This window comes from Trichomycterus rosablanca, chromosome 13 (genome assembly GCF_030014385.1).
Source record: "Trichomycterus rosablanca isolate fTriRos1 chromosome 13, fTriRos1.hap1, whole genome shotgun sequence".
In the NCBI taxonomy this organism is placed as follows: Eukaryota; Metazoa; Chordata; class Actinopteri; order Siluriformes; family Trichomycteridae; genus Trichomycterus; species Trichomycterus rosablanca.
Window position 1 is genome coordinate 24,062,092 of NC_086000.1, and position 26,389 is coordinate 24,088,480.

Genomic DNA, 26,389 nt, shown 5'->3' on the forward strand with positions numbered 1-26,389 from the left:
TTGAAAGACTGGAATAGAAAGAAGAATATAAATGATCACCACTATGACATATGGTAGAAATGCCTTCCCAGGTAGGAAGGGTGGAGAGGGTGGACATAATACTGCTATGATTTACTGTATTAAAGGCTGCAGATAGGTCAAGGAGGATCAGGACTGCTTTGGCTGTGTGGAGATTCGCAGTGACAGCCACAAGGGCTGTTTCTGTAAAGTATGCTGCCTCAAAGTCAGACGGATACTGATCATGCAGGTCATTCTGCATGTGAAAAGGGGATAGCTGATTTTAGACAGCCCATTTAGGAATTTAGAACAAAAAAAGAGCAGTGATTTTGTCTGTAGTTGTGAATGTTTGTGGTCTGCAGTGTGGGTTTCTTAGGAAGGGGGGATAACCTATGCCTTCTTGAAAGCTGTAGGGACAATACCAGATGGTAAGGAGTTGTTGTTGATGGGTGTGATGAACGGGAGAAGGTCTTGTGAGATTCCTTGAAGAATGGCAAATAGAATCTGGATGAAAGTAGTTCTGCAAATTCTTTGATCGTGGACAGAAGCTGGTGAGTGAGTTAGGGGGTTTGGGATCAGTAGAAGTAATGACATTAAGAGAAAAGGACTGATTGGTTTTGTCAATCTTTTCCTTAAAGAACATGGCAAAGTCAGCAACAGTAAGGGAAGTGGAGGGAGGAGGAGGATTCAGGATTGAAGAAAAAATGTCATGGAGTTTGCATGACTCTGTATCAGACTGTTCAAGCTTTGTTTTCTAGAATGATGGCTTTGCAGCAGTCACATCTTGTTCAAAAATGGAAAGAGATCAACATTAAGTTTGGATTTCCTCCACTTTCTCTCAGCTGATCTTAATTCTCTATTGTTGATGTGTAATGCATGTAAAAGTCAGTGAGCAGGAAGGAAAGTTTTCTGTGGTTTGAGGGAGAAAGGACAGATATGCTCAATAAACAATTAAAGTGAAGAGAGGAAGGTAATAGTAGCAGTCTTGAGTGGGAGAGTAGAAAGCACATTAGTGAGTGCTTTCAAGGAAATTGTTAGAGATCAGGAAAGAAGTAGATAGGAAGTGAAGGGTTTGGCAAATAGGAATAGTGTAAGTATGGTTGGACACACAAGTGTTGGGAGATGAAGGGAAAAAACACAAAGTGATGGTCAGAGAGGTGAAGTTAAGAATGGTCTGCTAAGGAACAGATCCATAAGACTGCCTCCTCTGTGTCTCGAAGGACTATTTTTAAAAGGAGGTCAAAGGATGAAATGAGAGGGAGAAGACAGGAAGACCATAGATTGTCAGAAGAAGTGTTAAAGTCTACAAGACGATTAAAAGGTGTCCCATCTGCAGGGAAGAGACTCTTCTAAGTTTCCTAATGAGCCAGTTGGCCTACAGACAAGACCACTATAATGTGAAGGGTAAATGGGAAGGTAACAGTAACAGTGTGAATTTTAAAAGATATGTTAAAATGTGAAAGGTAAACAGATGTAAAGTGTCCTTTGTTGGCCTAGAGCAAACTTGTATTACCGCTCAATTAGATTTTCTTGGAAACTCTGCATTCAGACCGCTAATCGCTCATCGCCATGAGTTTACACTAATTCTTACCAAAAATCAGATGTATTCCATACAAATCCTGAAGAAAAAAAAGCTTGTCTACAATTTCATTCCTGCATAGTGCATCACTGTCTGTGCAGTCAACATGACAACATGACAAGTGTTTGTCCTTTGCGATCGCTGCTGTCTGTTTGCAGAAGTTTGACACTGTGACGATGCTTTTCTCTTTAATCTCTAGTAGGAACTCTTATCTAGGGACCAAAAACAGAGTGTACTGCTTCACGGTGGCAAAGATAATGCGCATACCGCTTAGCTGAATGATCAATTTCTATTGGTAAATGTCAAATCACTTCGTTCCTAATTCCCATAAAATTAAACTTTGCTCAACTCTGCCAACTTTGAGTTGCTAACCTTTGCTGCACCTCCTGTAGTCAGAAATCGCTAGCTCTAATTGAACTTGAATGCCAGTGGCTTTGTCGTGTTGCATTGCTGCCGGTGTAAACATAAGGTAAGCGGGAGAAAGTGTAGGCAGAGGAAAGACCTGCTGTGCTTTTTTGAGTTTTTTTTTAGTAATAAATAGACTTAGATAGAGGTGACAAATACCAAATAGTTACAAATTCATACAAAAATACTTTGGTAGAAGCTGAAGTATGATTACAACTTTCTAATTTTAGTAAAAGGTACAAAAAAGAAATTTGGCCTCTAAGTCTGTTCAAGTCATGGATGACTTTTGAGAATTCCTAAAAACTCTGCCAGATGAGGGCTGAGACAGAATGAGTTGTGTATCATCTGCATAGGAGTGGGTGTAGATGAGAAAAAAGGAGAGGACCAAGTACAGAGCCCAGTGGGACACCAGTTGAAAGACTGCATGAAGAGGAATGTAGATGCCCTCAATGACACCTGGTAGAAATGTCCTCCCAGGTAGGAAGGGTGGAAAAGATGGACATATCACTGCTGTTATTTACTGTTTCAAAGGCTGCAGATAGCAGATCCAGGCTCTGCTATGCAGCCACTTTTGGGCCTCTGAGCAAGGCCCTTAACCCTGTCTGCTCCAGGGTCGCCGTACAATGGCTGACCCTGCGCTCTGACCCCAACTTCCACACAAGCTGGGATATGCGGAAAAAGAATTTCATTGTACCGTACACGCATATACAGTATGTATATATGACAAATAAAGGAGTTCTTCTTCTTCTTCAGGGAAGATCAGGACTCATTACAATTTGGCTGCTTTGGCTGCGTGGAGCTTCTCAGTAAACGTTCCGTAGTTGCATTTTGTTAATAGTTTATACTTGTAAGAGAAAACTAATTATATATATTTTATGACCTTTTTACCCATTTGAACAAAGAGTGCTAGTATTTTTAGAGCTAGATGTATTTGTTGGTCCTACTGGCAAATTGACATAAAGGGTAACCAAAGTCAACAAGGATACCTGGCAAATCATAAATTTAAATCTGCATTGTTCTGTACGGTTAGAAGTGACTTCAAATGGCATTAAATGTAATTTCTTTTTTACTGGTAATAGTACTTGGCAAATTAATCTGCCAAATTATTTCATCTCAAGAACTTAATTAGTATGTTATTAATTTGATGCTAAGCTAAATGGTTTTGTAATGAATTTCAGGTGTAGTGGTCCTTGACCAAGAATTTATTTTAGCAAGCAGCACAGCAGTGCTCTAAGTGCACTGCAATAAGTTGACAGCATCAGGTTCCTGTTTTTTCTAATTACTTGATCATTTCCCTTTAGTTTTAAAGCCTAAGATTCTGTAAATCAGCTAAAGACACTGAGATGAATTTGCATAACACCAGTCTAAAGGCCATGCTTAATCACAGATTACTGGCAGATTCTTTTAAAATGATCAGCTTGCTAACATCAATCGCATGACTGATGGAATGCAGAGCTGAAATGCTTAGCTTCTTTGGAGCATCTTTTTTGCAGGGATCATGTTCTGGTACCCTGACATATACAGTGTATCACAAAAGTGAGTACACCCCTCACATTTCTGCAAATATTTCATTATATCTTTTCATGGGACAACACTATAGACATGAAACTTGGATATAAGTTAGAGTAGTCAGTGTACAACTTGTATAGCAGTGTAGATTTACTGTCTTCTGAAAATAACTCAACACACAGCCATTAATGTCTAAATGGCTGGCAACATAAGTGAGTACACCCCACAGTGAACATGTCCAAATTGTGCCCAAAGTGTCAATATTTTGTGTGACCACCATTATTATCCAGCACTGCCTTAACCCTCCTGGGCATGGAATTCACCAGAGCTGCACAGGTTGCTACTGGAATCCTCTTCCACTCCTCCATGATGACATCACGGAGCTGGTGGATGTTAGACACCTTGAACTCCTCCATCTTCCACTTGAGGATGCGCCACAGGTGCTCAATTGGGTTTAGTCCATCACCTTTACCTTCAGCTTCCTCAGCAAGGCAGTTGTCATCTTGGAGGTTGTGTTTGGGGTCGTTATCCTGTTGGAAAACTGCCATGAGGCCCAGTTTTCGAAGGGAGGGGATCATGCTCTGTTTCAGAATGTCACAGTACATGTTGAAATTCATGTTTCCCTCAATGAACTGCAGCTCCCCAGTGCCAGCAACACTCATGCAGCCCAAGACCATGATGCTACCACCACCATGCTTGACTGTAGGCAAGATACAGTTGTCTTGGTACTTCTCACCAGGGCGCCGCCACACATGCTGGACACCATCTGAGCCAAACAAGTTTATCTTGGTCTCGTCAGACCACAGGGCATTCCAGTAATCCATGTTCTTGGACTGCTTGTCTTCAGCAAACTGTTTGCGGGCTTTCTTGTGCGTCAGCTTTCTTCTGGGATGACGACCATGCAGACCGAGTTGATGCAGTGTGCGGCGTATGGTCTGAGTACTGACAGGCTGACCTCCCACGTCGTCAACCTCTGCAGCAATGCTGGCAGCACTCATGTGTCTATTTTTTAAAGCCAACCTCTGGATATGACGCCGAACACGTGGACTCAACTTCTTTGGTCGACCCTGGCGAAGCCTGTTCCGAGTGGAACCTGTCCTGGAAAACCGCTGTATGACCTTGGCCACCATGCTGTAGCTCAGTTTCAGGGTGTTAGCAATCTTCTTAAAGCCCAGGCCATCTTTGTGGAGAGCAACAATTCTATTTCTCACATCCTCAGAGAGTTCTTTGCCATGAGGTGCCATGTTGAACATCCAGTGGCCAGTATGAGAGAATTGTACCCAAAACACCAAATTTCACAGCCCTGCTCCCCATTTACACCTGGGACCTTGACACATGACACCAGGGAAAGACAACGACACATTTGGGCACAATTTGGACATGTTCACTGTGGGGTGTACTCACTTATGTTGCCAGCTATTTAGACATTAATGGCTGTGTGTTGAGTTATTTTCAGAAGACAGTAAATCTACACTGCTATACAAGCTGTACACTGACTACTCTAAGTTATATCCAAGTTTCATTTCTATAGTGTTGTCCCATGAAAAGATATAATGAAATATTTGCAGAAATGTGAGGGGTGTACTCACTTTTGTGATACACTGTATATATATATATATATTTAGTAAATACCAACAGGGTTGGTTATCATAGTATTGATGGAGGACCACTAATGGTCTTGGGCTTTGGGTTGGGTTTAATCATTTCAGCAAATCATGATGCTTTGGCATAACCTAAAATTTTATTTGGGTGTGGGTGAGACTCCTACTAGTTTCAGCATGACAGTGCATCTGTGTACAAAATCAAGTCCAAAGGTTTAGATCTCAACCCCCTGATGCCACATTTACACTACACGACTTTCGGAGCTGTCAGATCGCTGTACAGTTCACACTATACAACTGGATCTCTTGCAATCGGAAGTCTTTTAAGTTGTTGTGGATTTCACACTACACAATCTACCATCAGGAGGAATATCAGACAAGTCTATCCGGTCTCCCAAACTACGTTTTGTCACGAAAACACGTGAGAAGTGACGAGGGGTTTAATGATACCATTTCCAAAAATGCACAGCAGCAGAAGCAAGTGATCAAAGTTGTTTGTGCGCTGATGTGCAGCGTAAAAGCAAGTAGGAAAAATAAATGAATTCGAGTTGATTGGGCTACATGACAAGCAGGGATTGTCTGTTCTGTAGTGAGTTGGAGGTTAATAATTTATTTTGCAATGCAGCGTTGGTATTATGTTTGGCATCGACGATAAGGTCAGAAATAATGTAAAGCTTGTGTGTGTGCCGGTGTATTCTGATAGAAACCATATTATGCCCCTGTCCCATGTTTTTACAGTCCTCCCCCGCGTTTCCCCTCACCTGGCTGTAGTTCGACAGAGCACTCGCTGCCACTCGCAACCTACTACATGATTTTGACTCGCCGACTGGTCCAGATATTTAACATGCTAGATCGGCAAGCCGCTCGGATCGAGTTGTTGAACAGTTCACACATAGCAATTGAGAGCTGCCACATCTAGTGGCGACCAGTCGGCGAGCAAAAATCAGGGCAAAAATCCTGTAGTGTTAACTAGGCATTAATCTCTAATAGACATAGATTTGCTTTTTGACAAATGGTCCAACAAATACAGTATCCATTAACCATTTAAGAATTGTGTGGCTGCATTTTAAAAATAATTAAAGCTGTTTTCTGGAGAAAAATAGACCCACTATGTATATTACTACACTATATGGACAAAAGTATTGGGACACCCATTCTAATTATTGAATCCATGTGTTTCTGCCACAACAATTCCTGTAATGAAATGTGCAATTAATTAATTATATAAAGGAAATGATATGCTTCCAATCTTAGAGCAGCATTTTAGGGAAGGCCCTTCCCTGTTCCAGCATGACTGTGCCCCTGTGCGCAATGCAAGGTCTGTAAAGACATGAAGAAAAGATTGGTTTAAAGAAACTGCAGTGGCCTGCACAGAACCTTGACCTTCAAAATGTTGTGAGAGGCATCCTAAGAAGAGTGGCTGTTGTTATAGCTGAAAAGTTCACGTAAATGTCACTCTATAAACATCATTTGTTTTTTGAAATGGGATGTCCAACAAGCTCATGGTCAGGTGTTCAAATACATTTGGCCATGTAGTGTATATGCATTAACATCTTTGGAATTAATTGAAATTGTCATCCAGCATCTGTGCTTGACTCTAATAATGTTCTTCTGATTGAATGAAAGGGATTAGCCACAGTCATGTTCCAATATCTAGTAGAAAGCTGTCCGGATGGCTATTATAGCTTCAAAATGGAACCAATTCCATTTTAATGGTAAAGGTTTTAGTTGTGATTTTTAGTCATCAGAGCTGCACACATATGTTTTGTTATGTTCTTTGCCAACAGTATGTGGACACCCCAACCGTTCCGCTTTCAGTTTTAGTAGCGATAAGCAATAGCAAGTCCACAAGGGCAGTGTTTGACGAGCTTGGTGTGGAGGAACTCCAGTGGCCTCCACGAAGCCCTGGCCTCAACCTCATTAATCACATGAATTGGAAGGTTAATTGTAAGCCAGACCGTCCAATCTGGGGAGAACAGTTTTTGGAATGAGATGTCCAAGTAGAAGCTACTGACTGGTACAGACTGGTGCACTTTATAGAATAGTTGCTAATTTTAATTATTGCAACAAATACTGTACATTCAGATTATTACAAGATTGGAATTCACAACAGGGAGATCATTTTCAAACCTTTTGTATCAAAGGTGGGAACATGGTTTGGTGTCAGTAGCATAAACCCTGTACATCTAAGCAATGTGAAAAGATGCTTTAATAAATCGATATTCACCATTACGACTGGACTAATACATTTTTTGGGGAAGGACTTTAAAGAGGAATGTTACAGTGAAGCAGTAAGTATTGTGGCTCCTGAGAACCTTGTCTTTGCTCACTGTCTGTGAGGTAATAAACATTTTCTTTTATGCACCCAAATGACTCCAGTGTTCTTCTACACTAAATATGCCAGTTAGCAAATTGGCTGGTCTATATTGTCCCTAAGTTTTAGTGATTACACAACCAATAAATTGGCTCAGTTAGCTTGAAAGTACCTATATATTTATGAGTTTGCCTTTTTTTTGTCTATTTCTACACTATATATACACCGACTAGACATAACATTATGACCACTGACAGGTGAAGTGAATAACACTTATTATCTCTTCATCACGGCACCTGTTAGTGGGTGGGATATATTAGGCAGCAAGTGAACATTTTATCCTCAAAGTTGATGTGTTAGAAGCAGGAAAAATGGGCAAGTGTAAGGATTTGAGTGAGTTTGACAAGGGCCAATTTGTGATGGCTAAATGACTGCGTCAGAGCATCTCCAAACCTGCAGCTCTTGTGGGGTGTTCCTGGTCTGCAGTGGTCAGTATCTATCAAAAGTGGCCCAAGGAAGGAACAGTGGTAAACTGGCGATAGGGTCATGGGGAGCAAAGGCTGGCCTGTATGGTCCGATCCAACAGACAAGCTACTGTAGCTCAAATTGCTGAAGAAGTTAATGCTGGTTCTGATAGAAAAGTGTCAGAATACACAGTGCATCACAGTTTGTTGCGTATGGGGCTGCAGGTTCAGGAATAGTTTGAGGAGCAAAACAACGAGTTTGAGGTGTTGCCTTGGCCTCCAAATTCCCCAGATCTCAATCCAATCGAGCATCTGTGGGATGTGCTGGACAAACAAGTCTGATCCATGGAGGCCCCACCTCACAACTTACAGGAGGTAAAGGATCTGCTGCTAACATCTTGGTGGCAGATACCACAGCACACCTTCAGGGGTCTAGTGGAATCCATGCCTCGACGGGTCAGGTCTGTTTTGGCAGCAAAAGGGGGACCAACACAATATTAGAAAGGTGGTCATAATGTTATGCCTCATCAGTGGATATAAAAATATGCAGACATTTAACCATAATCTATTAGATCTATCTATCTCATTCCAAAACCATGTCAATTAATATAAATTCCCTGTTGTTTTAAGCGTCTGCATTTTTTTGGGAAGGCTTTCCACAACATTTTGGAGCATGTTCATGGTACTTTAAGCACATTCAGTCAAAAAGAGCATATAAGAGGTTGGATTCCAGTGTTTAGGCACAAAGCCTTGTTCGCAATCCAGGTTCAATTTAATTTTAAAGGTGTTCAAGGGGCCAGGGCTCTAGAGGCCACAGGAGTTCAACACCAAACTCATTAAAGCTTATCACACTGAATGCTTTTTTACACACATAGGCACAGTCAGGTTGAAACAGAAAAGGACTTTTCTCAACATGTTGCCACAAAGTTGGACAGCAATTTATCTTTTACAAATAACATGTACACTTGTTAGCTATTGGTGTAGATGAACCACTCAAACTCACTACTTAGGAGGGTTGGTTATATACGTTTGGCCATATAGTGTAGATTATTCTAACTCAAGCCTAGCGATTTAGGGCATTGCTTTTGACAAAGGGTCACGCTCAAGCAGAGATTACTGGCAGGTCACATTCATTTCAATTTGCTGTATAGTTTGTTTGCTGTGAAGTCGTTCTCTGGAACACAGCTCGCATGTTCCTAAAATAGCTCTGGTGCTCAGGGGCAGTCCTTCCTCCTGCATGCTAGCACACTGAAGATGCAATTGGGCTTGACTTCCACAGTATGCTATGAGAAACACAACTGTGGTTGTGTACAATAGGTTTTATTTTCGTTCTGTGAAGCACATTCTTTGTCATCTATCTTTAGAAATAATTTAACAAAGACAGGTGGTAATTAAAATAAAGCTGCTTGTTTGTGTTGCACTGTAACAGTGTACTCTGTATTTCATTTTTAAATTAATTTCGGACACCTGCATATCTGCATATTTCGAACGCATGTGCAGCAGGAAACCTTTACATCCTGCTGTGCCCTTCATCAGATTCTATGTTTAATAATGTGTTTTTTTGTTTGTTTCTTTCTTTCTGGTTAATTGTTTATCCTAATGAATCTCAGAAAATCTTGTGCTTGCTCCAGTTCAGCAGGAATAAGTACAAACACAGAGTTTCTAACATTTACTTTGACTTTAATTTGATTGCAGTCAGGATGAATCTGAGATAGTTCATGTTTTATCTGCTCAACTTCAATTTATTTATTAATAAACATCCATTCCTGCATTTCAGGCCTGCAACACATTCCAAAAAAGTTGGGACAGTAAAGCATTTACCACTTTGTAAAGTTGCCATTCCTTTTCACCAGACTTAAAAGACATTTTTGCACCAAGGATACCAAGTGATTTAGTGTTTCAGCTTTTATTTTGTCTCATTCTTCTTGCAAACACGTCTTAAGATGTGCAACAGTACGGGGTCGTCGTTGTCGCATATTTTATTTCAAAACTCTCCACACATTCTCTATTGGGGACAGGTCAGGACTGTACATGTACCCTCTTCTTCTGCAGCCATGCCTTTGTAATGTGTGCAGCATGTGGATTTGCATTGTCTTGTTGAAAAATGCATAGACGTCCCATGGACGGCAGCATATGTTGCTCTAAGATCTCAATGTACTTTTCTGCATTAATGCTGCCATCACAGAAGTGTAATTGACCTTTGTCAAGTGCACTGACACAGCCCCATACCATGACAGACCCTGGCTTTTAGACTTGTTGCTGATAACAGTCTGGATGGTCCTTTTCGTCTTTGGTCTGGAGCACACAGCGTCCATTTTTTCCAAAAAAGACCTCGAATACTGATTCATCTGACCACAATACATGTTTCCATTGTGTGATGGACGCCACTTCTGGACATGGTTAACATAAGGCTTCTTTTTTGCACAGTAAAGTTGTAAGTGGCATTTGTGCATGTAACTCCATATTGTAGTGCTTGACAAAGGTTTGCCAAAGTAATCCCTTGTCCATGTGGTTATACCAGCTATTGAGTGGCAGTTCTTGATGCAGTGCCACCTGAGGGATTGAAGATCACTAGAGTTCAGCTTAAGCTTGCGCCCTTGGCCTTTACACACTAAAATTCCTCCCGATTCCTTGAATCGTTTAATTATATTATGCACTGTAGATGAAGAAATATGCAAATCCCTTCCAATCTTTCTTTGAGGTACATTGTTTTTAAACATTTCAATCATTTTCTCACACATTTATTGACAAACTGGAGATCCTCTGATCATCTTTGCTCATCAAAGACTCTTTCTGGAAAAAGAGCCTTTCCTGGATGCTGCTTTTGTACCAAACCATGATTACAATCACCTGTTGACATCACCTGTTTGGAATCACATCATTATTTAGTTTTTTCACCTCATTACTAGCCCTAAATTGCCCCCGTCCCAACTTTTTTTGGACTGTGTTGCAGGCCTGAAATGCAGGAATGGATGTTTATTAATAAATGAAATGAAGTTGAGCAGACAAAACATGAAATATCTCAGGTTCATCATGTCTGCAATCAAATAAAAGTCAAAGTAAATGTAAGGAACACTGCATTTTTATTTTATTTGCATTTTCCATACTGTCCCAACTTTTTCTGATTTGGGGTTATATAAAATGCATCGTTATGCATATCTATAGTGCTTGCCTTCCTGCTTCTGCTTGGGAATCCTGAGATTAGTTACAAAACAACAACAGTCATTAATCCCCCCCAGAATTTTTATTAGTCACTGCCCCGAAGGAGTCTCATACGCAGCAGAGGCCAAAGAGAGTCACCCCAGTGGCCCGCTATTTTCACTGGTGTTTGTGGTTTGACAGAGATAAAGAAGCAATCAATAACACATACATTTTCAATTTTAGCCTCCTTTCACAGACCATGATAGACCTCCAACCAATGCCAAGCCAGATTTAAACTAAACTTTCCCAAGCTATACACATATACTGTACCTCTACACCTACGACAACAGGAGGCTGACCAGTAATACATACCCATAATAATAACTTAGTAATATATTCTCATAATGTTTTCATTTATTTTCCATGGAGTTAAGCAACAAGGTCAGTGAACTAAGCTCTGCAAATAGACTATATGGCCAAATGTATGTGGACACCAGACCATACGCTTGTTTAACACCCATTTCAAAACCATTCCATTCAAAACCCTCCATAAACTTTTAGCTGTAACAACCTCCACTCAACTTTTAGCTGTAACAACCTCCACTGAAGTAACCTTAATCCTATTTCCATAAATGTTGGCATGTATTTATTGAAAGAGCATTTGTAAGGTCAGGCAGGCACTAATGTTAGTCCTGAAAATTTGACTTGCAAGTACTGTTCCAATTGATCCCAAAGGTGTTTAATAGGTTAATGGCAGGGTTCTGTGGAGAACACACTAAACTATGTCTCTAAGGACCTCAGTTTGTGCAGATAGACAGAGTTATGCTGGGACGGGAAAGAGCAGTACCAAACTGTTGCAACAAATTTAGAAGTATTAACTGTATTTATTATTACTGATTTTAGGCAGAAGTTAGCAATGGGTTGGTTTATACACCTAAATTCATCACTAAGGAAGAGTGTCCATATAAATTTGGATATATAGTGTACACTGCATGTTGAGAATATAATAATACCACTTCTAATTACTGAATTTTATTCATTCGTTCACTCATTCATTCATTGTCTGTTTTACCACCACTTTAAACACCATGGACAGTTTGCCAATCCATTACAGGGCAAACCCACTCCCACACACATTCAGAAACACACTCAAACCCAAAGGCAATGTTGTATCTCCAGTTAGCCTGACTGCATGTCTTTGGACTTCGGGAGGAAACCGGGTTCCCAGAGGAAACCCACATGGGCACTGGGAGAACATGCAAAATCCACACAAAAAGGACCCGGACTGCCCCACCTAGAAATCAAACCCAGGACCTTCTTGCTGTGAGGCAACACGGCTACCCACCAAGCCACTGTGCCACCCTGATTACTAAATTTTCCATTCATAATCATTGAGATCAATTAGATTGCTGAAAGAGCAATATGGTTAGTGCTAATTATTAAAAATGTAATGCTTGATATTTTTCATGTTATTTTGACTATAAAAACAAAGCAGCCCACTGGCTAACATTAGCACTTTTTCATAAGTTGATAGTCAGAGGTGGTTAGCCTAGATTCACATGACCCTGGTTTAAGATCCTTGAGATCAGTGTTAGTTGATGTGGTTTAAAGCATACTAGTCTTGGTCTTTGGAGCAGAATTCATACCTGCAGTAAACAATCATGTAGTCTAGGTTTGGCTGGCCAAGTAAAAAGCTTGTTAAAAGAAGTAAAGTGATGTAGAATATGTATTCATAAATTTTTTATTTATAATTGATTGATTGATCATTTTAGCTGAGCAATGTACAGTTCCAGTAAAGGGGAATAATATTGTTACACCATACTACTTTAAATAATTTTCTAGAATTTTGTAACAATGATATGAGAAATACCCTTTACTGTTTAAGCAAAGCAAAGCACCCAAGCATTATGCAAGGTCCTTAAAAATTGTTTGTTTGGTCTGGTGCAAAAGACCAAACAAAGTGTCTTTGACCGGCCCGCATGAGGTCAGTGGTAATTAGAAATAAGACATAAGTAAGTGTAGATCATACATGTAATAGAATAGCATTGTTTTATTTTGAAGGGACTGTTATTTTTCCAGTTTACCTACATTTGTATGCTCGTGCGTATGTGTATCCAGCTTCTCCGTAACGTGTTGGTGAATAAAACTGTCAGTGCGATTGATACAGACTGTATGAGTTTTTAACAAGACAGATATAAAGCTTGTGTTTAGTTTGTGGGGACCAGATTGCTGTGTACAAAAAGTATGTGTATACAAAGATAAAATTAATATTTAAGATCAGCCTATTGGTCCGGCCCTCCACAACAGTCCCAGTTTCTCAAAATGTAATTGCCCACCCCTGATCTAAACCCTTTAACACCTTTTAAAATAATTAGTTATTCTAAGTTAAATCCTGCTAGTTAGGATTTATCTTTGAACTTCAATGTCTGAATTCGACTGTAGTAAAAAAAAAAACCTTCCTAAAACAGTTAGACTGTTATAAATGCAAATGACAAACAGTTCCATACAATTTACATGTGAGTTCAATGTTCCATGTGTGATTCCAAACAATTCTATGTGTAATTGTGTGTAGATAATTACCTGAATTGGAAAGCAAGGATCAGAATTTCCACACATGTGGAGGCAGTTGAGTCCCTCTAAAAAGGCAGCTTTGCTGGTGCTTTGTGGGGTGAAAGAAATGTCATGGTCTATGTACTGACCCCAGTCAACCAGCAACTGGGAATACGCTTCATCTTCTAAGCGGTACTGGCTGGAGATCTGCATAATTTTGTTGCTGACCTCCCGAACCTTAAAATATATGATTGATACATTTTTGAAGCAGGCAAGACATACATTTAATCTACTCAGTTAACAGAAAAAAGTGTTTAGTGATGTTATTTTTTAAATGATGCTTCCTCATACATTTTAAAGTACACACAGTTACAAAAATACTTCCAATGTTTGTCTATTACAGACAAACAAGACAAGAAAAGTCTGAGTTTGTTTGTAGCTGAAACATTTGTGCGACAATAATGTGAACTATTGAAGCCTGTTCTTTTATCACACTGTTTCTCGGTTTCATTTGAAAAATACTCCCACCTATTTTGTGATCAAAGTGTTTATTTGATCAAAGTGTGTGCCATCGGTGCAGATCTTGAGAAGTAAGAGGCAGAGTGTTTGTCTTGGAACTCAATTTAATGAAATGTTTTGGCTCTACTTTCATTAAAAATAGTAGCACTTGGAAGAGAAAGCACTCTGCAATCAGAGACTAAGGGTGTGAAAATGGTGCTGCAGTTTTTAATGCGAGATATCTGTGAATGAATGCCAGAATAATGTCAGAATGAGGATTCTTATATTTAATTATCTGTTTGAAATGTCTCGGTAAAGTAAGTCTTATATTTTAAAACAAATATGAATTTAAAGGTTCTGGGTAAGTCTTACTTTCTAATCAAATATGTATAAATATATATTTTTTGGTTTCTTCGAATTCCTATTGTACACCTTTCATCACTTATTCATTATTATAAGACGTGGTTAATTAAGACCAGTGCAGATGTTTGTGTGTGATGCGTTTTATGCTTCGTTTGTCAGCTAATAAAATATAAAAAAGAAAAATAATAAACATTTATGGAAAAGCAAATGCCTGGTTACATGGTTAACCCAGCAGGATGTCATTAATGAAGTTACCTTGTATATACAGTAATATGTTATTATAAAATAACCCTAAAACTGACCCCCCCCCCCCTTTTTTAGATGATTTACTATTATTAAATTGTGTTTGTGTAACACATAGGTGTTAGTACATCAAGTTCTTTTTAAAGAAAAATCTTGCTGCTCAGATCTTCTACTCCTGTTTAGCTCTTAAAAGCTCATATGTTATGAACACTGCTTACTTCCATTAGCAAAATTAGGGTCCACAAACCTGTTTATATATTATTTTAAAACAGCGCAAAAGATGTACAGTTCATTATCTGCTCATAATACACATTTCTTAAAACAGTGGTTTCTGATTCATTAAACATTTAAATATTCCTTTTTATGGCTGTAATATAAAACAAGAGTACTACTTTGCTGCTTACAAGGGGAAGCTGAAAGCTGTTGTACTGGTGCCCACTGTTCCAGCCTTTTGGTTGGCTATCTCCATCCTCATACTCTGCTGGAAGCCATCTGGCCAAGACTGTGTTGGCTGCTCCCCAAAGAGGCCTATTTCTGAATAAGAAAGTGCATCTGTAAACGTGGCCTCTAAAAATCAGAGAAATAAGGAGCCACAGAAAACCACATGTATTTGCTCAACACAAAATGTATGGCACTCTGTTAACCATATTCTTTTCTTCTTTATTTTCCCTGGCAGCTTGTTTTTGTAGTTGTATTACAAGTTGTTAGGGTAGTAATAGTAATTTTATGCATCTAACAATATTATATAAATATACAGTATGTTTGTTATATTTCAAATCATATTTAAATGTATCATTAGTAATTTAGTAAGGCTAATATAGAAAAACACTGTTAAAGTTTAACCTTAAAGCAAATAAGTTGGGACATTTTGTAAAATGCAAGAAAAAGAAGAATCTGTGATTTGTTAATTCTCTTGAAACTTAATTTAACTGATAAAAGTAGAAAGAAAAGATTTCATTTTTTAACTAAACAGCTTGATTGTATTTTGTAAATAGAAACACTTTTAGAATTTTATGCCCACAACACACTGCAAGTTGGGACAGATGGATGTGTATCCCTGTAATTCCTCAACTTTCTTATTATTGGGACTTTTTTACAGTTTGGGAACTGAGGACTTTAATTGTATTAATTTTGAAAGTGGAATTTTTGTCCATTCTTGCTTGATACGAGACTTCTGGAGATCTGGACTACTGGCAGGCCAGTTAAGCACACACATTCTGAGTCTATGCTTACACAGCATACATGTTCTGAAATAATCATGGACTTCCTAGGAAAAAAAACATTGCTGTGATGATGTGTCTCTTAATTTCCTTATGGAAACTGAGGAATCATGCAAGGCACAAACCACCGGAACCAGAACGAATTCTCAGGAAAATAAGCAGAATGCTGACATCCATCATCAGTGGAAACTAGGGAACCTTGTGGTCCAGCATCACAGCTACAAGAGGAAAGGTGTGCCAGCTAATGTGCTGACAAAGAGGATAGAGAGAAGTCTTGGTGGATAGAAAACCTTGCCATTGAAGCGCATCAGTTCTTATGAGTCTCGGGTACCTGTCATTAAGAGAACGTCTCCAAACAGGGTGCTTCGCTGAATATGCATTCAGAATCCACCGCATTACACTTATTTTGCCTTAACTACTTAATTACTTTGGAGTGTGTTACAAGTATCAAAATGGGAACCTTTTCTTTGTACTTTTGCATTCATCCTTATTTTTTTACACTTATTTTGCCTGTCCCAACTATTTTGGAGTTCTTTCTGTTTTTTTTTTTTGTATATCTTAGATCTTTTTTTTACAATGCAATACCTTTGGTTGTGTCACATCACATTTGATGATATCAGGATGTAATAAAACAAAATACCTGCATATCTGTCATGTTTTGAAACATGCCATGGGATTAATGTTAATGAAAAAGTATTGTTGAATCACTGTTAAATAACAGAATATTTCTTATTTGGCATGACTTACCTGTTTGTATTAAAATGTAGTAAGTCATTTATATTATAATAACGCACTTGAACACATAATACACATTTCCTCAAGTCATTATTTTGGGGAAAACAGTGCTGCTTTTGACAGGTAGCACTCCCTACTTTAATAATAAAACACTAATTTATTGAAAGTTCTTTGGAAGGATGATGTTCTATCCCTTCGTTGCATTGTCAGACATTTGTGGACATTTTATAGACATGTTTAGAACCAGTAGTAAGTGCTAGAAAAACTGGTATAGACAAGCTTATGCAAAATACATAGCAATGTGCTTATTTAGCTGGCATTCTATGGGACCCCTGGTACGTCTACAAACGTCTGTGAAAGGTGTCTGTGCGCCTCCTTTCTGACAAGTTACATCCTTTTTTGTCCTGCATTCATTCTGGTCTGGCTTCTTCCAACAGGTTAGAGGAACACTCATCTGAATTTGGGGCTTTGCCATTTCCACCTAAGTCTCCAGATCTCAACATTATCAAACACATCTGGGATGCCGTGCAGTGTGCTGTAGAACACAGAAGTCTTACACTTCAGAATACAACAGAATTGTGGACCATTCTGCAGAAACTACAGTGTTCATCGCCTACAGAATATTTCTACAAGCTTGTGAAGTGAATGCCCAGTCATATTTCTGCAGTCCTACGCTCCCGTGGGGGACCTACCAAGTATTAGACTGGTGTACCAGTTTTTCTGGCACTTCAGTGTACACTACATTTTTTTGTACTATTCACTTGTGTTTCTTTGGTTTTCATCATTTTTTTTACTTGCTCTTAGTCACACTTCAACCAGGATAACCTCTATCTGCTACAGTAGCCTTGACCCACTCTATCTGTCATGGCTCATCTTATCAACATGGTCTTCTTGCCTCAGCAAAATGTCGAGGTCCAGTTAGCACGAGAGAGCAAAGGCCTGATTAATATGGTTTCAAAACAGCCCAGGAGATGTGCGTCATGCTACACACAACACTCTGTTATGGATGAATTATTTAAAAAGAGGCCAGCTACCTGTTATTGCACACTCCAGAGATAGTGCGATATTTCTCTGAATCTTCTCCTGTGGGACAGCTGGCAGGATGGAAAGGTGGGGGACATCCAGACAGGTTTGCTATCAGCTCTACTTCCTTCAAAGTAAGAAGTTCTGGAAAAAAAATCAAATTAAATGATCAAATAATTTGAGTATATAAACCTCTGTTTAATTGAGCTGTTTTTTAAAGTTCAATGTCGGAATCACTATGTGTACTGTTGCCCCACAGCAAGAAGGTCCTGGGTTCGATTCCCAGGTGCAGCGGTCCGGGTCCTTTTTGTGTGGAGTAATGTGTGCAGCATGTGGTTTTGCATTGTCTTGTTGAAAAATGCATGGACGTCCCTGGAAAAGATGACGTCTTGAAAGTAGCATAAGTTGCTCTAAGATCTAAATGTATATTTCTTTGCCAAGGGCACTGACATAGCCCCATACCATGACAGACCCTGGCTTTTGGACTTGTTGCTGATAACAGTCTGGATGGTCCTTTTCGTCTTTGGTCCGGAGCACACAGCGTCCATTTTTTCATCTGACCACAATACACATTTCCACTGTGTGATGGTCCATCCTAGATGCCTCTGAGCCCAGAGAAGTCGACACCACTTCTGGACATGGTTAACATAAGGCTTCTGTTTTGCACAGTAAACTTTTAAGTGGCATTTGTGCATGTAACTCTGTATTGTAGTGCGTGACAAAGGTTTGCCAAAGTAATCCCTCACCCATGTGGTTATACCAGCTATTGTTGAGTGGCAGCTCTTGATGCAGTGCCATCTGAGGGATAGAGGATCACAGGCGTTCAGATTAAGCTTGCGCCCCTGGCCTTTACGCACTGAAATTCCTCCCAATTCCTTGAATCGTTTAATGATATTATGCACTGTAGAGGGAGAAATATGCAAATCCCTTCCAATCTTTCTTTGAGGTTCATTGTTTTTAAACATTTCAATAATTTCCTCATGCATTTGTTGACAAACTGGAGATCCTCTGGCCATCTTAGCTCATCAAAGACCTTACCTGGATGCTGCTTTTGTACATCACATCATTATTTTTTCACCTCATCACTAGCCTAAATTGCCCCCGTCCCAACTTTTTTTTGGATTGTGTTGCAGGCCTGAAATGCAGGAATGGATGTTTATTAATAAATTAAATAAAGTTGAGCAAACAAAACATGAAATATCTCAGGTTCATCCTGTCTGCAATCAAATAAAAGTCAAAGTAAATGTAAGGAACACTGTGTTTTTATTTCATTTGCATTTTCCATACTGTCCCAACCTTTTCAGATTTGGGGTTGTAAATAAATAAATATTCTGGTAAGTACACTACACAACCAAAATACAAGTAACCTCCTGAACACTGCAGTAAAATTAAAAAAAAAATCAACATAGTGTGTCTTATTCAGGTGGCCATACAGCTAAAATTCCCCTTAGCATTGACTCTACAAATATCTGACAATGTAACGAATGTAACGATGGAACACCATCCTTCCAAGGAACTTTCAATAAATGAGAATTATTAAAGTAGGGAGTGCTGCCTGACAAAAGCAGCACTGTTTTTCCCAAGATAATGACTTAAAGAAATTGGATTTTATGACAGTACCATGTCAAAAATTTAATTCTCAGTAAGCCTCTGTCTATTTTCAGTGTTTGTTTATGATTATTGCATAACTAAGCTTAATATTGGATTTTATGCATATATTAACAATGATTGTTAGCAAAGTGGGCGGCACGGTGAGTAACACTGTCGCCTCACAGCAAGAAAGTCCTGGGTTCGATCCCCAGACGGGGTGGTACGGGTCTTTTCTGTGCGGAGTTTGCATGTTCTCCCTGTGTCTGCGTGGGTTTCCTCTGGGAGCTCCGATTTCCTCCCACAGTCCAAAAACATGCAGTCAGGTTAATTGGAGATACTGAATAACTCTATAGGTAAATGGGTGTGTGTGTGTGTATGTGTGTCTGCTCTGCGATGGACTAGCACCCCGTCCAGGGTGTTAATGTGTGCCTTGTGCCTGTTGAAAAGCTGGAATAGGCTCCAGCACCCCCCTCACGACCCTAATTGGATAAGCGGTTAAGAAAGTGAGTAAGTGAGTGAGTAAGTGTTAGCAAAGTTGCTGAGCTCACTAATTAGGTGAGGTATCCATGTAATGGCCATGTAATGTCATGCTTTGTCTTGTTGGGGGATAAGTATAAAGAAATTTGAATTGCTGTATCAGTGAAAGTGTAATTAGTTCTAGCTTTCTACACAAGTCAATTTCAACCCTAATCTAACACACCTGCGCTTTATAATCAGACTTCTTAATTATCTGGTTCAGGTGTGCTCTGTTTGTGTTGGAACTGAGTACCAGAACTGCCAGCGATCACAGAAAATGGCAGCAATGTACAGTATGAGTCAGGGGTGTCAAACTCATTTTTACAGAGGGCCACATCTGCACTATGGTGGCCCTCAAAGGGCCGATTGTAACGTATCCTGCTGTAATTGCAGTCTGCCTTTTAAGTTTTGGACAATTTGTTGTTTTTGTTGGAGGCTAAATTCTGTGTTTGGTGTCAAAATGCCAAATTTATACTGTATATTTATAATGTATATCTACATTTATATTGTACTCCTTTACCACAGATACAGCCTCATAACACAAGAGACGTACCGGTTTCTCTTCTTGAAGCACAAAATTGTATTCACTTTCCCATCTTTCATTAAATTTCCTTCCTTCGGCTTCAGTTTTCTCTTTTTGTACATTTTGGGATTATTTGTTAATATTTCTCAACATCACTCGTTGGAAAACCGCCTCAGTTAAACGCTGATATGGAAACACTGCCATCTAGTGGCGGGATGCGGTCACTTTGTGGGTCACAAAATCGGCATGCACTGTGGCAGATGCAGTTTATGTATGATTTTACAGTGTATTTGAAGACAATCATATGTCTGTTTTTATGCATTTTCTCCCCATTTTCCTCTGATTTAGCGCACTCAATTTGTCTTCCGCTGCTGAGGGATACCTGATTGCATCCGAGGATAGCACGTCGCTGTACACGCCTCTTCCAACATGTGCACAGACTTCCGCCAATCAGGGACCTTACACAGCATATGAAGATCCCACACATAGTCCAGCCCCCACCCTGCATATACGATGGACAATTAGTATCTGCTGCAGGCACTGCCAATTATGCCCGCCAGATGGCGTCCAGCCGACCGGTGGCAACACCGAGTTTCGAACTGAGGAGTTCAGAAACTCAGTGCTGGCGTGCTAGTGGAATATCCCGCTGCGCCGCGTCTTTTAAGCTCTCACGGGCCACATAAAATGATGTGGCGGGCCTTGAGTTTAACACATGGTATAAATTATTCGTGTTAAGAAACACGATCTTACCTGAAACAGTCACTGATCTTTTCTGTCTCCGACTTGCTTTATTCTTTAATAATAACAGAGTCATTTGAAAGACCTCTGCTGCTTTTGAGAATTCATTAGTTGCTGCTAATGCTTGCCTGGAGGAAGCAAACATCTGCGAGTAGGATGACTGAGTATGGTTCCTGCCATCAGAAAAAAGAAGCTATAAAAAAACACTGTTTTATTCATCAAGAGAACATGTTTATTATTACCTATTATATAATAAGTCATATCTACCTATTTGTGTTCTGACTGAATGCAGTGTTGACCATTTGAACACTCTCTTGTATTGCAGATATGAGCAAACCTTCAGTTGTGTTTAGTTTTCCTGACAAATGCAAAACTGACATTGTTAAATTAAAACAAGATTTTACAGCCTTTATAAAATATTAAAATGGTACTAGTTATTACAATAAATCTCATTTCATGTTAATATTACATGGCATGGATTCAGCACAAGCAGGGCATGCTGATACCCTTGCATTTAGGTCTTCTTCAGTTTTAATTTCTGCTTGTTCTACCCTCCCTGCTGGCTCTTTCTAAGAGATCTAAACAGAAAGGTCTTGTACATCACAATATCTCAGAAAGTTACAGATGAATAATGCAACACAACACAGCAAAGTTCAAACCAAAGTATTACTTTCCTAACTCTTAGCAGGAATATTGCAGACACAAGAGATTAAGAGTTCAATTCCCCAATTGTCAAACAAACCACTTGAAGAAATGTTGTTATTGTTATATTGACTGCAATTACTATTGACAAAAATATTACAATATTAAATATTAAGTGTAATAATAATAATGATGTGTAAAGTGGTCTTATTCTGATAATATTTTTTACTACTATACACCGATAAGGCATAAAATCATGACCACCTTCCTAATATTGTGCTGGCCCCCCTTTTGCTGCCAGTGTACCACTGTTCCTTCCTTGGACCACTTTTGATAGATACTGACCACTGCAGACCGGGAACACCCCACAAGAGCTGCCCATTTCTCTTGCTTCTAACACATCAACTTTGAGGATAAAATGTTTAATTGCTGCCTAATATATCCCACCCACAAACAGGTGCCGTGATGAAGAGATAATCAGTGTTATTCACTTCACCTGTCAGTGGTCATAATATTATGCCTGGTTGGTGTATAATAGTCAGGGTTGTGGAAGATTCATTGCCACCTAAAACACTTGCAAAGTGCAAAGTGGAAATACACCCTGGAAAAAGCACCAATATATTTATTATTCATTCACTCACTCACGTGTAAACATATAAAGCAAATTTAAAGTAGCCAGTCTACCTTTTGCATGATTTTAAAATGTTGGAGAAAACCCATGTGGGTAAATAAAGAACATCCAAAACTCTGTAGGCAATATCCAGATACTTATAACATATAACATTAAGTGTATGTAAGTGTTAAAACTGAACTGTGCTGCACTAATCTTTGTTTTAGATTAATTAGACATTAAACAGACTAAATCTAAATTTTTGCAGAACTCATTGGCACAGTAGACAAATTTATGCAAGGTTCACTAATGTGGTGAACTTATTTAAATTTGTTTATTAAAGGATTAATACAATAATACAAACCTTATTTAACAACATCCTACAGAACTCAAATGTCCGGCAAGTTGTATTTTTGTAATTAAATGAAACAACACGTTACATATTGTTTCAAGACTTATTATGTTATATTTATTTTAGCAATTATTGTTCTAACAAAAGTTCTAACTTTTTTAGACAATATTTTGGTGCTAAACAGTGGGTGGCATGATAAGGAAATAATGATGTGACCATGCTGATACACTACACAGTATGCATTTTAAACAAATGCTTTAGTTAAGCCTCTCAAAGCAGGACATCATATTTCCACTACATTAAAAAGCAACATGCCTGAGATTGGACTTTCTCAAGCGAATATCCTTGTGATTATTGTGCTTTCAACCAAAAAATCCCTGAACATGATGGATTAAATAATTAATATTTTATCAAGAAAATCAAACTGTGTTTTAATGTAAGTAATTTAATTGTAATAATAACTACAACCACTATTACATGCGAAAAAACTGATGTATTTTATTTATTAAATATAATTACAGCAAAGATTAAATCTTGTTTACCCCTTCACATAATGGTGTAATAGTTTAGTTTGGCCATGGTAGGTATTCTAATGAAATTTCTAAATTTAAAAGAAAAAGTGTCAACAAACTGACTCATTAAAGAAAGGGGATAAACAACACATACAGAATAGGAAAGAGGGTATTTTGTCTTTACAAAAAGTGTTAATTTCTAGATAATAAAGAGTTATTAGTAGTTAATAATAGGAATGAAGCATCATCTTCATTTTTTGCAAGTTTTAGTGACTTAGTTATGTAAAGACTTTTTAAGGTGGAATGGTACCAATACGTTTGCTATTACTGTATAGGAGAAGAACCCAGTATTAAGAAGTAAGAAAGTAAATGATTCATGACCTACGTTCAGGTTTTGTATCTGCAGATATATGTGAAAGTAGAATAAAATGAAGCAGTAGTCTGGTTGCAGAGCTCAACATTGTTACAAAGCTAAAACACACACACAAACACACACACAAAAAAAACATATTCAATTAAAAATGACTATTAGAGGGCATACAGAATGGTACTATTATAACGTACCATTCATTATCTTTCCACCTCATGCAATACACTGACCATTCAAAGGTTGTAAATGTATACATCATAGATATAAAAATGTAATCAATCACATACTAACTAAAGCATCTAACATTATAAGAGGCCTTAAAGACAATCCATATTTATCATTAAGCTGGCAATTATACGCAAATAGATCTTATAGAAAAACCCTTACTGTGTTTCCGAGGTACGTTGTTCTCAGTGTACTTGCTCATCACTCTGCAATGAAGTTTTCTCAAGAGGGCACAGATATACCCTGCTGACTCCATACAAAAGCCACTTGAGTTTCTAGACTCTTTACTGGATTTCAAGCACATGGCTTACGTAGGTAGGAGGATTAGAAAGAAACACTGCACAGCCATGTACGTCAAATTTGTCAGGGCTTTGAGGCCCCCCTGCTTTGTTTGTCATTCAAATCGTAATGGCGTAGAAAATTCAAGTTAAGAAAATTAAGACTGCAAGTAGTAATTCCGTATATACTAAGTAGTTCAGTCACATAAGTTAGGCCTACACTACACGGCCAATGTATATACAAACCCAAATAAAAAAAAGGTTGGGACAGTATGGAAAATGCAAATAAAATTAAAATGCAGTGTTCCTTACGTTTACTTTGACTTTTATTGGATTGCAGACAGTTTGAACCCACGATATTTCATGTTTTGTCTGCTCAACTTCATTTCATTTGTTAATATACCTCTATTCCTGCATTTCAGGCCTGCAACACATTCCAAAAAAAGGTGATGTCAACAGGTAATTGTAATCATGGTTTGGTACAAAAGCAGTATCCAGGAAAGGCTGAGTCTTTGATGAGCAAAAATGGCCAGAGGATCTCCAGTTTGTCAACAAATGTGTGAGAAAATTACTGGAATGTTTAAAAACAATGTTAAAAGGGATTTGCATATTTCTCCCTCTACAGTGCATAATATCATTAAACAATTCGAGGAATCGAGAAGAATCTCAGTGCGTAAAGGCCAAGGGCGCAAGCTTAAGCTGAACTCTCATGATTTTCGATCCCTCAGACGACACTGCATCAAGAACCGCCACTTAACAATAGCTAATATAACCACATGGACAAGGGATTACTTTGGCAAACCTTTGTCAAGCACTACAATACAAAGTTACATGCACAAATGCCACTTAACTTATGTTAACCATATCCACAAGCGGCGTTGACTTATCTGGGCTCTGAGGCATCTAGGATGGACCATCACACAGTGTGAACATGTATTTTAGTCAGATGAATCAGCATTCCAGGTCTTTTTTGAAGAAAATGGATGCCGTGTGCCCCAGACCAAAGACGAAAAGGACCATCCAGACTGTTATCAGCAACAAGTCCAACAAGTGGAGAATTTTGAAATGAAAAAATGCGACAACAATGACCCTGTACTGCTGCACATCTTAAGATGTGTTTGCAGGAAGAACGGGACAAAATAAAAGCTGAGACACTATTATATACCAATCACTTGGTATCCTCGGTGCCAAAACGTCTTTTAAGTGTGGTGAAAAGGAATGGCAACTTTACAAAGTGGTAAATGCTTTACTGTCCCAACTTTTTTTGGAATGTGTTGCAAACCTGAAATGCAGGAATGGATGTTTATTAATAAATGAAATGAAGTTGACCAGACAAAACATGAAATCTCTCAGGTTCATCCTGTCTGCAATCAAATAAAAGTCAAAGTAAATGTAAGAAACTCTGGTTTTTTTTATTATTATTTGCATTTTCCATGCTGTCCCAACTTTTTCTGATTTGGGATTGTAGATACCATTGCCAACTATTAGATTTGATTATTTTATCCATACCCATTTCCTTTAGACACAAAATAAAATTTGCAGACTTATATGCAAACAATGGCAGGTAAATAGGTCAACCTGATAAGCTTAGTAAATATTAATACTGCATTATACACAAATTATGTCAGTTGTTTTCCCAGTTAGACTGTGTAACTAGACTTTAAATGTATTTGTTAAACATTGCAACACTAAAAAATCCAAACCTTAGTGAAATCTACATACATCATTTTTGTCTCTATGACTGAACAGCAATCCTAAGATTACCACGTCTAAAATCTTGTAGTCTGGACTGAAAACACTGATGCTGTGGTATGTCATTCTATTTACATCAACTTTGTGCAATCCATCAATTACTCCAACAGCATGGAGAAAGCCTGCTGTATCCTTAAATGCCGTTTTGGAAGCCTGCAAGGTGTCCAGTTAAAATAAAATGAACTGATACAATACAAGAAAGTTCTGCCCATGTAAACTGTTTTCTTATCAAAACAAGTAGTAAATGAGATTTAAAGAGCTAGAGAATTTTACAAGACAAATTGTAAGACAAAATGGATTTAAAGAAAAAAAAATCCCAACAAAGGTGTCCTGCAAAGATCATATAACCAACACAAGGTTAAACAATAATAAAGAGAACTCACATTTGTTCATGTTTCCACCTTGGAAAGGACAACAAACAGCCTGCAAAGTGTCCAGTTAAAATAAAATGAACTGATACAATACAAGGTTCTGAAGGTGCTGTAATTGTTTGCATGATCACTTTGCTGATAGAAGGTTATCACAGACCCCAAGTCATCACTGCCGCATTGCTGCAATTTCCCAGTTGCCAAATATCTTGGATGTTATGACTTTCATTTCTGGTGTTATGGCATTTTGTGCTGGGTAGAAGATATGAGT

The 26,389-nt window shown here is 38.5% G+C and overlaps 1 protein-coding gene across 1 annotated transcript in view; it reads right to left on the reverse strand.

Annotated features, from left to right (window-relative positions):
- The window catches only part of tpo (thyroid peroxidase), a 42,159-nt gene extending 18,573 nt beyond the window's left edge, over positions 1-23,586 (reverse strand). Inside the window, exons 1-6 of the mRNA XM_063007963.1 lie at positions 23,511-23,586; positions 21,277-21,367; positions 21,022-21,182; positions 17,654-17,786; positions 15,069-15,198; positions 13,591-13,797 (exon numbers count right to left, since the gene is read on the reverse strand). Of these exons, the coding sequence (XP_062864033.1) occupies positions 13,591-13,797; positions 15,069-15,198; positions 17,654-17,786; positions 21,022-21,182; positions 21,277-21,367; positions 23,511-23,586 (798 nt within the window). The remainder of the gene's footprint in view (positions 1-13,590; positions 13,798-15,068; positions 15,199-17,653; positions 17,787-21,021; positions 21,183-21,276; positions 21,368-23,510) is intronic.
- Positions 23,587-26,389: the final 2,803 nt, after the last annotated feature.